This window comes from Nicrophorus vespilloides, unplaced genomic scaffold (genome assembly GCF_001412225.1).
Source record: "Nicrophorus vespilloides isolate i.1.1-1 unplaced genomic scaffold, Nicve_v1.0, whole genome shotgun sequence".
Lineage (NCBI taxonomy): Eukaryota > Metazoa > Arthropoda > Insecta > Coleoptera > Silphidae > Nicrophorus > Nicrophorus vespilloides.
Genome location: NW_017095487.1, coordinates 8,371 through 24,846, shown reverse-complemented (window position 1 = coordinate 24,846; position 16,476 = coordinate 8,371). Strand labels below are relative to the sequence as shown.

The 16,476-nt window shown below is 37.3% G+C and overlaps 1 protein-coding gene across 1 annotated transcript; it reads left to right on the top strand.

Annotated features, from left to right (window-relative positions):
- Positions 1 to 484: 484 nt before the first annotated feature.
- Positions 485 to 16,176, top strand: LOC108562956 (zinc finger SWIM domain-containing protein 8). Its single transcript, XM_017921508.1, has 13 exons — positions 485 to 686; positions 1,464 to 1,691; positions 8,574 to 8,828; positions 9,064 to 9,224; positions 9,278 to 9,588; positions 9,652 to 9,847; positions 9,899 to 10,202; positions 10,258 to 11,955; positions 12,008 to 12,457; positions 12,686 to 12,961; positions 13,549 to 14,427; positions 14,643 to 14,970; positions 15,145 to 16,176. The coding sequence occupies exons 1-13, from the start codon at positions 683 to 685 to the stop codon at positions 15,209 to 15,211; spliced, it is 5,157 nt and encodes a 1,718-aa protein (XP_017776997.1). The 5' UTR covers positions 485 to 682; the 3' UTR covers positions 15,212 to 16,176.
- Positions 16,177 to 16,476: the final 300 nt, after the last annotated feature.

Here is a 16,476-nt window from a genome sequence, read left to right as displayed (position 1 = left end):
ATATCCAATGGAACTTACAAAACAACCTTGGGAATGAAGAGCTAAAAGAAAATCTAATTCGCCATTTTATCGCCATCCTACTAATTTAACAATACTCACTAATTAATAGACGATCACTAGTAATACAAGTCTTAAGAAAGACTAAAATGTTTAATAATAATAATTAAACTTATTTGGATCAGAACAAACTCGGTTAAAAGTAGTCAAGCAGTCGTGAATACAAATGTAAATAGTGCGAAAACGTAAATATAGGCAAAATGTATGCGAAAGTTTTTTTATTATTTTAAATTTCAAATTATTTGGCGCTATTATATTTGCTGGTACTTGTGGCGCCGCGTTATGTGCTTTCCATGTACTAAGAAACGCCACCGCAGTGGCTATACAACAGATTTCTCATATGACTTGGTCCCCCTGGTACTTAGGTTAGTGTACAAAAGGTGGTGTCATCTGTTGGCCTTGAGCAGGTATTGAAGCTCATTGTGTGAACCAGTAGGGGCCAGTGGACTGCGAGCCGCTCGCCATATTTGTTGTTGTTTGATGGGGGAGGTCGTGAAGACACGGGTGGATTAAGTGCTTGAGAGATTAGTTTGATGCGAACAGTTTTTTTGGGACCGCGAGTGTGTGTGAATGTTCGAAGGCGAGTGGACAGCAGAGCCATAGGACCACCACCTGGACGGAGACGATGTGTAGGTTTTATTTCATTCTTCAAGAACCTCCAATTGGAGAGAGGGGGGCGGTCTATTCACTTTATATATACACTTCACCTACCATTTATTTACTTATTTCGGAACAGCCAGCACCAACCCACCTCAGGGGTAGCAAACCACCGATAGTCACTGCCAAAAATACCTTACTTCAAAAAGCATTTTTTGTTTAAAATCATTTCTTTTTGTTGATGGATCTTTCACACAAGTCATTCTGTGACTTCGTCGAGGATACCTTTTCACACGCAAAGAGAAGACCTGTTCTCTCAGTATTTATTTTCGTCTGCTTTCATATTTTCCTAGATTTATGGGCGGTCAGCTGTTAGTGGTTCACCTATTCTTTTTTTGTGTGTTTTGATTATTGTTTATTCGCCATCTCATATTTTTTGTTTTCGTTTTTTTTTCCTTTTTTCTTATAGATCTTGTAGTGTGCAGAATTGAAGCTTGAGAGTTCGAAAGAGCGAGCGAAAGGGAAAAAATATATAAAGTGAGACACAGCCTTGTTTTCATTTAAATTGTTATTTTTTTGGTTGTTATAAAAACGGAAATCACCTGCATTTTCGTTTCCTTCGTTGCGTGAAGGAAAGTGTTTTGGTGTCGTTTTCACTCTCTTTATTTTATTCTTGTTGCTGTTTTGGTGAGATTTAAAGAAAAGAAAAGAAAGAGAAGGTGGTGCGAGTGAGTGAGGCTGATTTCGCTGTGGGGGGTGGTGAGTCAAAAGGCGGTGAGTTTACCGGGTTCGGCTTCTTTGTTTGAAAGTGGCGGGCGTCGGGGCCGGGGGCGGCGGCGGGGATGACGAGGCCGAGATGCTCGAGTGGGAAATCGACAACGATAGGTTCAGCTTCGAGGATTCGGACCGCTTCGAGGAAGATTCCCTGTGCAGCTGGAGTTCTGAACCGGAGAGCGTTTGCAATAATTGGAGGGGGTGGAAGAAGCCCGTCAACGGTGGATCCTACAGCTTCGGGGCCAACAAGAAACAAGCCGAAGGTGAGTTGTTAACATTTTCATCATCTGCACCTGCATCCCTTTACGAGAAAACCTTGAATGTTCCTATGTGCACCATTGCTTAGTTTCTTTATATTCCAGCATCACACGATAACTTACTTTTACTTTTACACCACACATCACATTACAAGATGGTTTTAAGTCATTCAATTTTAGAATTTTTTTTGCTTGTTCTTTTCATTGTGAATCAACAATGAAGGGCTATTACAAAAAACAAAAGTAGAAAACTTTTTGTCGTTAAATTGAATATTTCTTCTTTAATTATCACGAAACATTAATCACGAGATGCTAAATTGAATACAAATATTAATAATGAAGGAAGAAAATAGAGATTGGACTTTCCTTCTTCAAAGAAAAAAATATTTTTTTTATAGAAAACCTAAATGTATAATAAAATAATAATTAATGAATCTTTTTTCTATAAGAAGGAAAATGAACAGTGTCAGTAATAAACAGTTAACAATTCTATTACATAAAAAAGAAGATATCAATGATATATACAAACAAATATTGTTCATAATAATGCTTATTGCATCAGTCGCACAAAAAAACATACAGAAATGAAAAGAATAAAATAAATATATATAATTTCAAAATAGTCAACTGATACAAAGGGTTATTGACCATAGGTTTTTCTGCCCTAAAAATATTGTTTAAACATCTTTTAAAATAATAATAAATTCTTTTAAAAAATGAATATTAAATTTATATTGTTTTTTATTTGCAATTAATACATTTTTATATGTAAAAGTAACAGTTTATCAAACGATATGCAACACATAATTTCGTACTATTCATATTATTTCATGTACTTTTTCTAACGGTATTCTTAATAGATCTATAGAATAATTTTATACGTCTAAATATTTTGAGATTTGGCTTATGATATCAATCGAAATATTAAGTAGTACACATTGCAATTAAATAAATTCACTTGTAGGCTTTAAGATTTATTTCCAAAGAAGATGTATTAGTAAATAATTATTTGTAAAGCTGCCCATCCCTGCCTCTGATGAGACCTTGAATCTTCTTCGATGCGCCAGCGCTCTTTGTTCTCTAGCAGCCTCATGAAAATGCTTTTTTCTTTTAGTACATACGAGCGAACTTTTTGTCTTGGTCTCCTCGACTTCTTCATTTACAATATAATTTCATTTGTGTATTCTACATTTCGCGAAAATTATCTTTTGTTTCAACCATCATTAGACTAGCAAATTATATGAAATTTCCAGGGCAATTACTTCGAATCCTGAAACTCGTATTCAACACGTTTTTATACGTTTTGCTAATTAAATGAATACATTTCGAAATGCTCTATTCCTCTCAGGTTTTCGCATATTTAGCGTTCTTTGGAGGGCTGATGCAATTTGCAATTAGTCGATAATTTCTATAGTCTTTTCATTCAGTTACAAGCTTGATAACATTTGCTCTTCTTTATTTGCTGTCTGCAAATCATTTAAGATAAGTCATAAAATTTGTATTTATAATAAATTTAATTGAAAATCTTTCAGGTTTTCATATTTTTTTTTACAATTATATAAGTTACGTCATGTTGGCTCATTTGTTGAATGCCCTTCGAGAATCTTGCCAAGGTGCTAGGAAATTGTTTGGCTAACCGCTTGTAGGTCAGCCGCTACTATTTTGTTCACTCTGTGTGTGTGTATTTGTTTTGGACTCTTGGCATTAACAAGTAAAAAATCATTTACTGTACACTACTTCAGTAGAAATATGGATAGACGTTGTTATGCACACTATAGGAACATTGGAGTGAATGCGGTTCGGGCTTCATCAAAATACTAAGAACTTTGAAAGTTGTTGGTGGAGGGTGCGTGCTCGCAGGTGATTAAGCTCGCAATTTCAGATAACGAAATTGCCTGAACTTAGAGATGAATAATTTAGAATCACCCTCCGTCGAGTTTACCTTAAATTACTTAAGTTGCATCAGATTCTACGGATTTTCTGAAAAATCATGATGAAAGTAAAATAAGTTTTATAAAAATTCTGGTAAAACAGCATTTAAAAAGCACATTATTAATCTATGGTTTGTATTCACCTTTTATATTTTTTTAAATGACAATCTTGTTCGGCGGTACATATTTTTTAAACTCTATATGCACATTGAATTGCTTTCTCAAAAGTAGACTGAAAATGAAATTTTAAACTACTATGTTATTTTTTTTAAACTTCTATTAATTGACATTTTCAATAGCAATAGCATTTATGGAAAGTAAATGCGGTTATCATTGTCAATTTATGCAGGGATTATTTATTTAATGAGATAGAAATATGAATAATGCAAACTAAATACGAAGTTAAGATATGATATAATAATACTGATACGGTAGTTTTGTATTTCAAATATATATCCGTTGTCTGTTTTCAGCGGGTCTAAACTGTTCGTCATTCATAAATTGTTAATACTTATGATGTTTGATTTAAAAATGATCACGATTTATGTTAATGGCAATTTATGGAATGACTTTGATTAAGAACATTGTGGTTACAAGTCGTTTATATGAGAAGAAGAAGAAAAAGCATTCGGATATTTCATACCGAATGTTGACATTCTTACATTGTAAACAAGCACAGAAGGAAACGAATAATAATCAAATAATACCGTAACTGAATATATTTCCGAGTATATGCGTTGGACGTACGCCAATTCCCGTCCATTCATAGTTGGTATATTTGTGCGAGTCGAGAGGAGTACTCTGTTAATCAACCGTATAAAAAAATAGTTGTTTCTAATTTTAAGTCAAATGATAACATATAATACGTAATGCAAATATATTGCATTATTTTGAGCCTGCGATAAGGTCCAATGAAGTTCATAATATTTATTTTAACGAGATAGCGCGTGAATATATATATCGTGTTTGCGCGATATAAATTATAAATGTATTACTAATATTTACATAATAATAATTTAATACAACCTAAATTGGAGAAGGCTTATTTTTCTTTTACGTGCTGCCTTTAGCTATAAACGTCGGTTAAATTATTAAACATGCACGTGGTATCGTTCCTTTGTATTGTAATATATAATGCGGATTGTGAAATCTGCAGGTAGTTGAAGATGGGAACAGCTGATGGTCCTTTTTTAAGGTGAACAACTGGTATTATTTCCAAAGGAGAGAATTAAGGAATTCAGCTATCGATTAGTTCCCAGCCAACTACCAGCACTCGACGTTGTCGGTGGTGGTGATGTGGGAAAAGAAGGGTTTTTGAAAGGCGATGAAAACAAAAAGCGGTGGAGGAAAGACGAATCGGGCCTCAGACAACCTTGACTGTAGGAGGCGTCTCTGCAACTGGTTGCAGTTGTTATTATACAATATCCCCTTTTTTCCCGGTGTTGCGGGGTGTGGCAGGGCAGCGTCCATCGATAAGAAGACCATTTATTTTATCCCCTGCACCGGTGTGCGGAGCAGCGAACGGGCGAAAACTAGTTTTTCCTCCTCGGAGATTCATAAATTATGGAGCAGCGCCCGCGAGAAGAAAGGGAAAATGTCCTTATCTGGCATCGGGTCGTGTCGCGGGGGGCGCTGAAGAAGTGTTAAGAAGAGGGTCAAGTCTCGAGATCATTTGCTGCGGTCACTATACGGACAGACACAGCCTCAGGCGGGGCTATCGACCTCCGCTGATCTACACAAACACAATCTTTACAAAACACTGCCTCTCCTATGTAAGTGTGCAGTGCGGTGCACACACCAGCATGTGTAGCAACAACAACTAACCAAGATAACTACATCTCTCGCAGATCGGTGGAACAAACCAGACAGACACTTTCACGTTCTGAAATAGAAAGCGACCGTGAAAGCACACTCGAGTATTTTCTTGCACGAAAAAGAAACCGATTTGTAAAATTGTGTGGTCTTAATGAACCAATTAAAATGATTGAGATTAAATAGTGTTCTATATTAATATACTAAATATTTAGTAATACTAATAACATTTATTACAACAAATCGCCATACTAAAAACATAAGAACAAAATAACATAAGAATATAAAAACAAATTGATTTGCTGCAAAGGGCTACCTACCAGAGGTCTTACTGCTCTAATTAAGTATTAGTTTCATTTCAGAAAATGTTATTAAATTCAAGCTTTATTTTTATCGATTATTGAAACTTTTTTTAGACGTTTCAACTGGTAATGACCAAAAATCGCTTAATTATTTACGAATTTATACAAATTATGATTGTATAATTTTTCATGGTTGATCGCCAATTAGGACAGAAACTTTCGAAAACATGAGTTATCATAAAATTGAGTAATTACGAATAACGTTAACGATTTTTAATATCTTCTAACGTCCGTCTACATCTATTTCACAAACCGTGTATAACTATTTTTAAAACATATATAAGTAAATTGCCCACAGACGTCGGCTTATATTATTTTGTTGGACGTCTATTGACCCCAGCGAAATCCCATTAAAATAAACTCGTTTCGCAAAGTTCATTACTGTATGCGTTTTTAATTTTAATCCGCGCAAATATTCTTTTTGTACTCCCATTGGTTCATTATTTTCCCTTCGAAGACACCTGTCGATACGTCACCGCTATCGAGGTGCAGAAATTGATTATATGCAAGTTTTCTAAACTAAATAACCTGCATACATACACCAAATGTTGTGTAATACGCGACTTTTGCGAAAATGATTACCAAGCTGGAACGGATTTGCATGCGACCGCATGTTTTCCTTTTTTTCCTCTTTATTTTCCTTCCGTCTTGAACATACTTTATAAACAAACAAAGAGTAGACAATGCAGTAAGTGTTTATTATTCAACTTAAAAATTAAGCAAATTATAATTGTTATTAATTGAGGCAGAACAGGTGATCACATTCAATATACTTCGATATAATTGTTTAACTTAAAATACATTATATTTTAAAAAATATTCTCATTTATTATATACTGTGTATTTAACTGTACAATTGTTTTATTCAATTATCTCTGCAAATATTTTTTCATTTTATATATGGATTCTCATTTTACAAAACACCTTTTAAAATTGACCCGACAGAGTCAAGGTTTTTCATATTTTTGTTTAATACTCATTTTCATCTTGCAGTGTAATGCATTCGTTGCACTTAACATAATTAAAAATTGCACATGACACGTGACCGTCAAATGTTCTTGTCGAAGCCAAACCTGAAATTGTTCTTTTTACGTCGACACTCCATGATCGGTCATGTCACATTCATTGAGCCTTTCTTGATTACAATTTCCCAATTCTGACACACCTACGTGTTGCGATTATCTTCCACCCACTAACTTTCATTGTCTTCGTATCGAGCAAGTGAAATAGTAGAAATAAATCTACACGAAATAGCGAAATCGTTGATCAGTCTATCAGATCTTACTTCATGCACATGCAAAAACCGTAAATCTTTGTAGAGAAAACGAAAGCGGATTACAGAAATAATGTGTGTTCTTGATTCAGCGCAGGAAACGTTTTCTTATAAGAAGATTAGGCATATGACTTAGTTGTTTGATATAGTGCTCCTAGTTAATTGATATGTTGAATATTAAAATATCGTTTACGAATTAAAGCTAAACTAAACATATAATTATTATGATTTATATTGACAATAATTGGATTTGCTTTCAATTTATCGCAATTCTAGAGGGAATGGACAAAAGTATATTTTTTTAGTTAATTCGATAGTAAACCGTGATTTATGACGCTGCATATTCAGGAAACGCGATGCGGATGAGAAGCGGCATAAGGAAAGGAAATTGAAAACGGAATGTATATTTCCTGTGAAAAATGAATACGATGAAAGCGAAGAGTGAAGTGTAACTAAAATGAGCAAATCATACTAAATATCCAGAATTTCTTATTTTTTTGAAACATAATAACTCGTGATTCTCGTAACGTAAAATATCATTGGATTCCCCAAATAACACGTTGAAAACAGGACATTCGATTTGCATTTTTCCAAGATGCACAGCGGCTATGCAATGTGCATTTTTTAGTTTTTTTTTCGTTCTGACTTCTATTAATAATAATGTTTAATCGATATTGTGTTTTATTGTGTACTTTGTCTTGACGAGACTTGCAGCTCGTACTTCGACTATTTCAGAATTAACGCTAAGAATAAATAGTATTTAATTATCATCTAATTCGTATCTATAGAACTAAAGACAGTTTAAAAACTTACTTAGGAACGGATTTTTAAGCTATTATATGTACTCGACCAATATAATACAGATTAGTGATCTTAAATTTACGAATTGACGTTAATATTACAATTATTTTATTTTAATTTGTAAATTAAATTATATTATCTTTTTTACTGTTGTCATTCAAATTATATTTGGTAACAAAATTAAACTCTAAAATAACTATAATAATAAATTTTAACAAAAAGCAGATTTCTTATTTACGGTAAGTATGAACTCGAAATTATACTTCTAAAAGCAAAGTGAAAGATGCGTCTATTTAGGTTAAATTGACAGTACTACCACTTTACACGAACTACCTGCAGCAATTATTACATTTTTTGCTTTTCCTCACAATGAAGTGGACTTTGTGTTTGTTTTAATTTATAGAAAATTAAAGCATTGACTGATTATTTTCTGCAATTTTAATATATTTTGCTTATGATTTAATTGTTTTTCACATTTGGGAACATTGAGAAAAGTATAAGTATGATAATCTGTATGATGGTTGAAAGAATCGCCTGGATGTAAGAAACGTACTATATATAATTATTTCATGTTGCAACTGCAAACACTGTCCGTATCCGCTATACTTAGTATATTTGCTTCTATACCGTGCATGAGAGCGATCCTTCCTTATCCGGAAACGGTATTAATCTGTAATTAATGACGACTTTGTTTCCACCTCTTTTCCAGATAAAGGTAGTAACGTGACATCCTTAACGGAATTGTCAGCAAAATGCGTTGCTTCGCATATTCCCTTCGAGCTAGTGGAGCATGTCTTCCCACCCGTGCCGGAACAACTACAACTCCGCATTGCCTTCTGGAGTTTTCCGGACAACGAGGAGGACATCCGGCTCTACTCATGTCTGGCAAACGGCTCGGCCGACGAATTCTCTAAAGGAGAAACGCACCACAAGAACAACTGCGTTAAAGATCCTCTTCAAATCGGTAGGTTTCGGAGTAATAAAAAAATAATAACAATTTGTTGAAAAAACACTATCAGTTGATATTAAGCAAAATATAAAATTTATTAATACCTTGCCATGTGATATTTAATTAATTGTTACATAATATATAACTTGAATAGAAGAAATTGAGTTTACAGACAAATAGTGGTCATGTGGAATTTCTGTATTTAGTAGAATTTTGTTAAAAAATCGTAAACTAATTAATTCCTTTGTAGGTTTCCATCTATCTGCCACAGTGCATTCACCGCGTATGGTGCCAAACAATGTAGCCGTCACATTCGATAGGAGGCGGATTTCTTCGTGCAACTGTACTTGCAACTCGTCCGCTTATTGGTGCTCACATGTGGTTGCCGTATGTTTAACGAGAATACACTGGGTAATAATAGCTATTGAATGGAATTTGAAGAGTTTTAAAGATTCGTCTTTTAGCCTCATTTGGTGACGTTAAGAGCTCCAGTGTCAGAATCACTTTCGCGCCTTCATAGAGATCAACTTCAAAAATTTGCTCAGTACTTGATCAGTGAGTTGCCGCAGCAGATTTTACCGACAGCCCAGCGTTTGTTGGATGAACTGCTCGGTAGTCAGCCGTCTGTTATAAACAGCGTATGTGGAGCACCTGATCCGACTGCTGGAGCCTCGGCCGCTGACCAGACCTCATGGTACCTGGATAATAAAGCCCTGCATGGAAATATCAAGAAAATTCTGATTAAATTTTGCGTGCCGGCGCCTATTGTGTTCAGGTAGATTCTAACGAGAAACAAACTATCTTAGCATCTGACTAATAACTTTTCTTTATACACTAGCGATGTCAACTATCTCAGTACAACGGCTCCACCCGCAGCTGCTGAATGGACATCTCTACTAAGACCATTACGCGGAAGAGAACCTGAAGGTATGTGGAACCTCCTGAGTATCGTCCGTGAAATGTTCAAACGGAACGATCGCAACGCTATTCCGCTACTGGAAATCATCACAGACGAGTGCATGGCATGCGAGCAGGTTTGTATAAATCTGTTTTTATGATTTATCTATTCATTGATTAAATTTAAGATTTTGGTATGGTGGTTCAATACCAAAGTTGCTTTACTTAATGGTAGCTCTGGATACGGTGGTGGAGGTGGCGGCGGCGGTGGTAAACACAACAACGTGAATAGTAACACTCATGCCTCCCAACATGCGTGCTCCTCGCTTTGCGACGAAGTGGTCATACTCTGGCGGTTGGCTGCTCTTAATCCCGGTTTAGCACCGCAAGAACGCGACATGCTCCACCATCAGTTCAATACGTGGCACTTGAAGGTGATGGAGAAGGTCTCCAAATGTCGTAGCGGCAATAATAACAATTCCAATAAGAATGGTAAACAATATATTCTGTTTTGATCACTGATATCTAATATTTTTTTCTTACCTAGGTGGCTTGAAAATGGATCTTGAAGTATTCACCGGTTTTAAGCCGGCTATCGAGGCTTGTTACATGGATTGGGAGGATTATCCAATGCCAGGTATCACGTACACACAAGACACAAATCCCATGTACCATTGCCCGTTCACTTGTTTCCGTCACTCCGCCGACAGCAAAACCGGCGATAATAAAGTGCCCCAAGTGAATTCTAGCAAGGCTGTTTTGAACTGCGAACATCATCTTCATCACCGACACAGTCATCACGCTGGTCTGAGGAGTCGTTATGACTTTATTGACATATTTGAACCGGTGGATTACACGAACCATGCACAAATGGCACGAGATGGGAATAGATCGAGTGTGTCCAGTGAAGGATTCTGCGAAAATGATGATGATCTGAATATAATCCGGGATGCTGCACGTGTTATGCTCTTAAGAACAATGGAATTTGATTCACAAGAGGGTGGCAGCGAGTCCAGCAGTAGTAGCGGAAGTAGCAACCGCGAGACTTCGGCCCAGCAATCAAGCTCTGATAGCACGGAAGGGAAGAAACCTGTACCCTCGACTTCGAAGGATGAGGAACGACGGCCGTCCAAGGATGAATCTAGTTTATCAGATTCGTCGCCGCAGTCACAATCTGGTGACGAGTATAATGTGTATTTCTACAACCCAAAAGAGTTGGCAATTGGGGAAAGGCTTAAGATTAAGACAACGGCCACTACAAGCACGGCAGAAGACTCCGATAAAAATTCAGTCTTTTCTAACTTGAAGCGTTCTGAGGATCCATGGGATGTTTTGTTTGCAAGAGCAGAAGGCTTACATGCGCATGGACACAATAAAGAAGCCAGTATGTTGGCAGTAAAATTAGCCGAAGAATTGTTGGCCAATCCACCTGATCTAATGATCGACATTCCTCCAATACCGAAGCGTAAAGGCAAGAAGCAGCATTTGAATCCGGCCACCCATCAGTTAAGCTGCTTAGCTTCAGCGACTTTAGCAAAATGCGCTTTCCTATGTTCGGTGCTAGCAGAAAATTCCGAACATTCTCATTTATCATTTAGGGTAGGCATGTTTGGATTGGAAATGGCGAGGCCCCCGGCCAGCACCAAACCTTTGGAAGTAAAACTGGCGAACCAAGAGTCCGACTTGGTGAGTTTGCTCAAGAAGATACCTCTGGGACACAGGGAGTTACAGATATTACGGGAAAGGGCCGAACAGCTAAAGGACGGAACATTGAAATCACGCGGCGAGGCGATGCTTCCTTTAATGCTATCCAGTTTCATTTTTGAAGCGCTTGTTATGCCGTCTATTGTTGGACGAGAGAGGAGTCGTGTTTTGAATCTGCGACTACCCACAGATGAACCCTTAGGATTCGAAGCGGCAGTGGCTGCAATGGGTTTGAAGGCCAACGTTAGTGAAGCGGATCATCCTCTGCTATGTGAAGGTACTCGCAGACAAAAAAGTGATCTGGCAATTACATTGTTGGTATTCTACAAGGATGACTGTTGGAAGGTGGCTAGGATTATGGATAGGTTGTTAGATAAAGACATACACCAGTTGCTCAAGGGACCTATTCTCAATTCGTACTACTCGAGTAATCCACCAATAAAAAGTCAATATTCCAATCTTAAACGCGAGGAACACGATAAGGTGCTGTCACCTTTGAATTCATTTTTACCACCAAATGATATACTCTCCGGAGATATGAGTAAGTGTATTTAAATATGATTGATATAATAAATTAATAAAACAAATAATAGATAGCAGACCACAGAGCTCTACAAGCGCTGAAATAGAGCAAGGGCTGGCAAACATTACTTTGGGGCCGTCTACGAGCAGTGCTGTTCCCACACAATCCACGATGTCAGCAACTGGGGTTACTGCTACCACAATTACAACGACATCGTCAATGAGAACAAAGGAGGGACGATACAAGGGAAAACGGGCTTATCCTTCTATTCCAAATCAACCTAGCGAGGCTGGAGCGCATTTCATGTTTGAATTGGCTAAAACTGTGCTGATTAAAGCAGGTGGAACTAGTAGCACATCGCTCTTTACACAACCTAGCACCAGCCAGAATCACCACGGACCTCACCGGGCTTTACACATGTGTGCGTTCCAATTGGGATTATATGCTCTAGGTTTGCACAACTGTGTTAGCCCTAACTGGCTCAGTCGTACCTACTCCTCGCACGTCTCTTGGATTACAGGTAAATATACAACGGCTTGGTGGAAACTTGTTTAATATTGCATTAAATTATTGTTTTATTTTGTACTGAATTTTGTTTTCCATATAATAATACAAAGTACATGTAGACGTAATATTTTCCTTATGATTGGTATATTTTTATTCCTAAATTTGTTACCCATAAAAGTAAATTTGTATATGCTTTTTTAATAAATAATAATACTTACAAATTTATTATTTTTGAATTTAGGTCAAGCAATGGAGATCGGAGCTGCAGCGATAGCTTTCCTGATCGAGACTTGGGAGAATCATCTGACGCCTCCTGAAGTAGCGAACATCGCCGATAGAGCATCAAGAGGTTGTGATGTGAATATGGTCAGAGCGGCAGCGGAATTAGCTCTGTCCTGTTTACCACATGCTCATGCCCTCAACCCTAACGAGATTTCTAGGGCCATCCTCCAGTGCAAGGAACAAAGCGATCTCATGCTTGAGCACGCTTGCCTCACGGTGGAGAACGCTGCCAAAGGTAACGGGATTCTGTGTTCAAGGTGGATGTTATTTTACTACTTTAAGCAAAATTAAAAATTTTCCTCTAGAAGAGATTTGCATAAATTTATCGGCACTTCTACTTTCATATTTAATGTTTTTGTTTAGCTACATTATTAATTTTTTTGCCACAGTTGTAAACTGTGGCAAAATCATATGGGTAATGAACAAGATTGACAACGTTTTCTGGCTTACAAGCAACACCCGAGTTTTAATTTTAATACTTCCTTAAAAGTTTAGGAAACTTCAGAGAGGAAATCAAATAATTTCCTAATGCAAATCAAATAAAATAACAACGTGCCATGGCAAGGCTGTATTACTTGTATAAAGAAAATGTTTTCTTTGAAAAACTTATGTAAGAAAATGTTTTTTTTCACAAAATAGATTAGGATACTTAAATTTAGTATTCAACTATTAAAATTATATATAGTATACATTAGAGTTTCTTAATTGGCCACCGACCGCATTTAACGTATATATAATTTTGTCAACATAAAAAAATGAAAATAGTTTGAAATAATGTATGCACAGAGATTTAATTTCAATGGAATATTCTTTCTGATTCAGGTGGTGGTGTATATCCAGAAGTTTTGTTCCAAGTCGCAAAATACTGGTACGAGCTGTACTTGCGACACACGCCCGGTGGAGAACAGTTGATGGAGAATGATTTACCACATGATCCCATCTTAGATGGCCACGGGGCTCTGGTGGCTCTCATCGAAACACCTGAGATAAGCCAGCCCCCTCCGGTGGTAGTAACCACAGCGTCTCCTCAGTACGTCCCTTATGCCTATTCGTTCACCGTTCATCCACACGTCAGCTACGGGGGCCCTATACACCCTCACGCAACCGTGTCTTTACAGCCGCCGCCCCACATGCAGATGTACCTACCGGCGCCTCAGTTTCCATATCCGCCCCACTCGAACGCTGGGCCGCCAAACGCCGGACCCCCTGCCCAGTACCAGTTACCGCCGCCACAGGCGCAAGCTCCACAACCCTCATACCAACCACCACCTACATATGTAGCCTCACAAAATGGTCCTTATACGCAGGGTCCATCTCCATACGCTCCTTTAACGCCGCCGTATCTACCACCCCCTCAAAACAATGCCTATCCTCCACAACCGTCCACTTATAACGGCCCAACGACCGCTCAGATGCAGTACTACGGGGCCGCAGTGACAATCGCTCAACCACCAAGACCCGGTCACATGTACCCTGTGGCGTTGGCTCAGACCGCTGGTATGCCGGTCGCCACTCGACCTCATCGCCAGCAACTGAATCAGATCCAGTTGAGGTACCTTCTAGCTGCATACCGCGTTGGTATGCTGGCCATGGAAACACTTGCCCGACGAGTTCACGACGACAGACCGCAAGCAAAGTATGCCAGAAATCCACCTTATGGAGAAGATGTTAAATGGCTCTTGAGAATCTCTAAACATTTAGGTAATAATTACTTCTACTTAAGATTGTATCACATATTCTTTTGTAGTATTATTCTATCGGCAAGTATTGAAAATGCATTAACAAAAAATATAGAATTAAACCAACTATACCATTTATCTATAAATACTGCATTTTATGTGATACCTTTTCTTGTTTGTTTTTCTCCATCTTCTTGTTGTCTATATATTATTAATGTATTTATTTTACTTACGTAGAAATGCATTTAGGAACCCAATATTTGCACCAGTTCTGTGTATCTGCTGTAAATTCAATCGTGAGCCCCTTCGTGCTGCACGATGTCGCCATGGAGGCCGCCCAATATTTGGGTAGAAGTAATCCTGGACTGATGATGCGTACGGCATTAACACCGCTCATACAGAAGTGTCAACAGATGTACATCCAATGTATGCACCAAAAACTATATCATCTCACGGTTGGCGATTACGAGGATTTTGTGAACATCGTTCTCGCAGCGAGGGCAGCGTTTCAGATCACTCCCGATGGCAGCGCTCAGTTTAAGGAGTGGCTTCAATCCATCAAACGGTAAGATCACTCTTCTATCATCATCAGTAACATCGATAATAGTCGATAAGATCATATAAACTAATGTGGTACAGAGCAAGTGAATATTATTATTAAATAGTGACGATTATCGCATTCAATTAAATATAGGCAGTTGAAAAATGGATGATTTATTTATGTATTTCTATTTCTTAGATCAAAGTCGTGTAAGAAGGATTTATGGGGACAGATCAATACAGCGCTGCAGTCCAATGCTAAATGACAAAGGTCTGACGCCAGAGTCCAGCTGGAAGTGGTGACGGAGGGTCAGGGGACGCAGCAGACGTCACAGGCGCAACCTCCGCCACCGCAGTCCATTGTGGCCGCAATGGTATTTCAGTCTATCGTCAACGAACAACACTGGCTTTCGGGGAGCGACGCGGCCGGGGGCGGCAACCAAAGTTGATCTTCGCACATCTACCATCTTCAACAACAACATGAACATCAAGTGATTGATCTAGTGCTCAGGTTTCTCTGCCTTTACGCGTATCCAACAAATTAAAAATTAAATTCATAGTATTAGCGAAATTTTTATTATTACATATTAATATCCTTAGGTAAAACAAAATGAACGACAAAAAAAATAATAAAACACAAAATAGGGAATCAATCATATGCGATGCTAATACTTAAAATTTTAAAAGAAACTAAATATTAAAATTAAAACTCGAGATATGAGGTTTAAACAATCTTAGTTAAAAGTATTCGTAGACTTCTCTTCTCGTAATTTAATTTCTAGATAATTTCTTTTATTATTTTTCTCTAGGTATATGTATGTATATAATTATATATGTATATACATATATATATAAGTAGTAGGGTATGGTATGTAACCGCCCAGCTGTTTTGGGCACCGTGCACGTGCTTTTCTTGTTCTGCTATTGGCCGGCGTAAACTTAATCATACAAATATGCGCCGTTCACTGAGAACAATTGCAGGCAACTGTTTGTCGTGCGAATTATTAACAAAAAAAAATATAAATGATCATCTAGTATAATAATCAATTCAGATGCATATTACTAGTAAGTGCCAAGCAATTTCACAATTATTATTTCGTTCTTTGTCAAAAAATATGTTTACTTTTAAACACGGAGAGAGCGTGGGGAAACTACGATTTTGAGCAAAAAAAAAGTAACTCGAGAAATTATGTAATATCTCAAGTTATTATATATTTATTATATAAAATGATGACTGTTCTGTTTTTTTTCTGTTTTATTATTTCGTAATGTTTAAGTTAGTTTTCGTTAATTTAATTGTTTTGATCTCATGAAATATATTTTCAGTGTTCTTAAAGAAAAAACAACCACATATTGGGAGAGGTGTCAGCAGTTAATCTAAGAGTGAATGCATGTAGTCCTCAAAAAAAAAGCTGAGGAGTTTTTAAATGCGTACATGTGTTCTTGGGCATCCACTCTTCACTTTCCTCTTCTCCAAAAGACTTTTTTCAATATAGGGAGATGATGAAATTAAACATTTTTCGATTAAAAT

Excerpts from the sequence above, each read along its gene's own strand:
- LOC108562956 (XM_017921508.1), top strand. Across the intron at positions 8,829-9,063 it reads TAAAGATCCTCTTCAAATCG|GTTTCCATCTATCTGCCACA; the intron begins GTAGGTTTCGGA and ends ATTCCTTTGTAG. Across the intron at positions 12,962-13,548 it reads GGTGGAGAACGCTGCCAAAG|GTGGTGGTGTATATCCAGAA; the intron begins GTAACGGGATTC and ends TTTCTGATTCAG.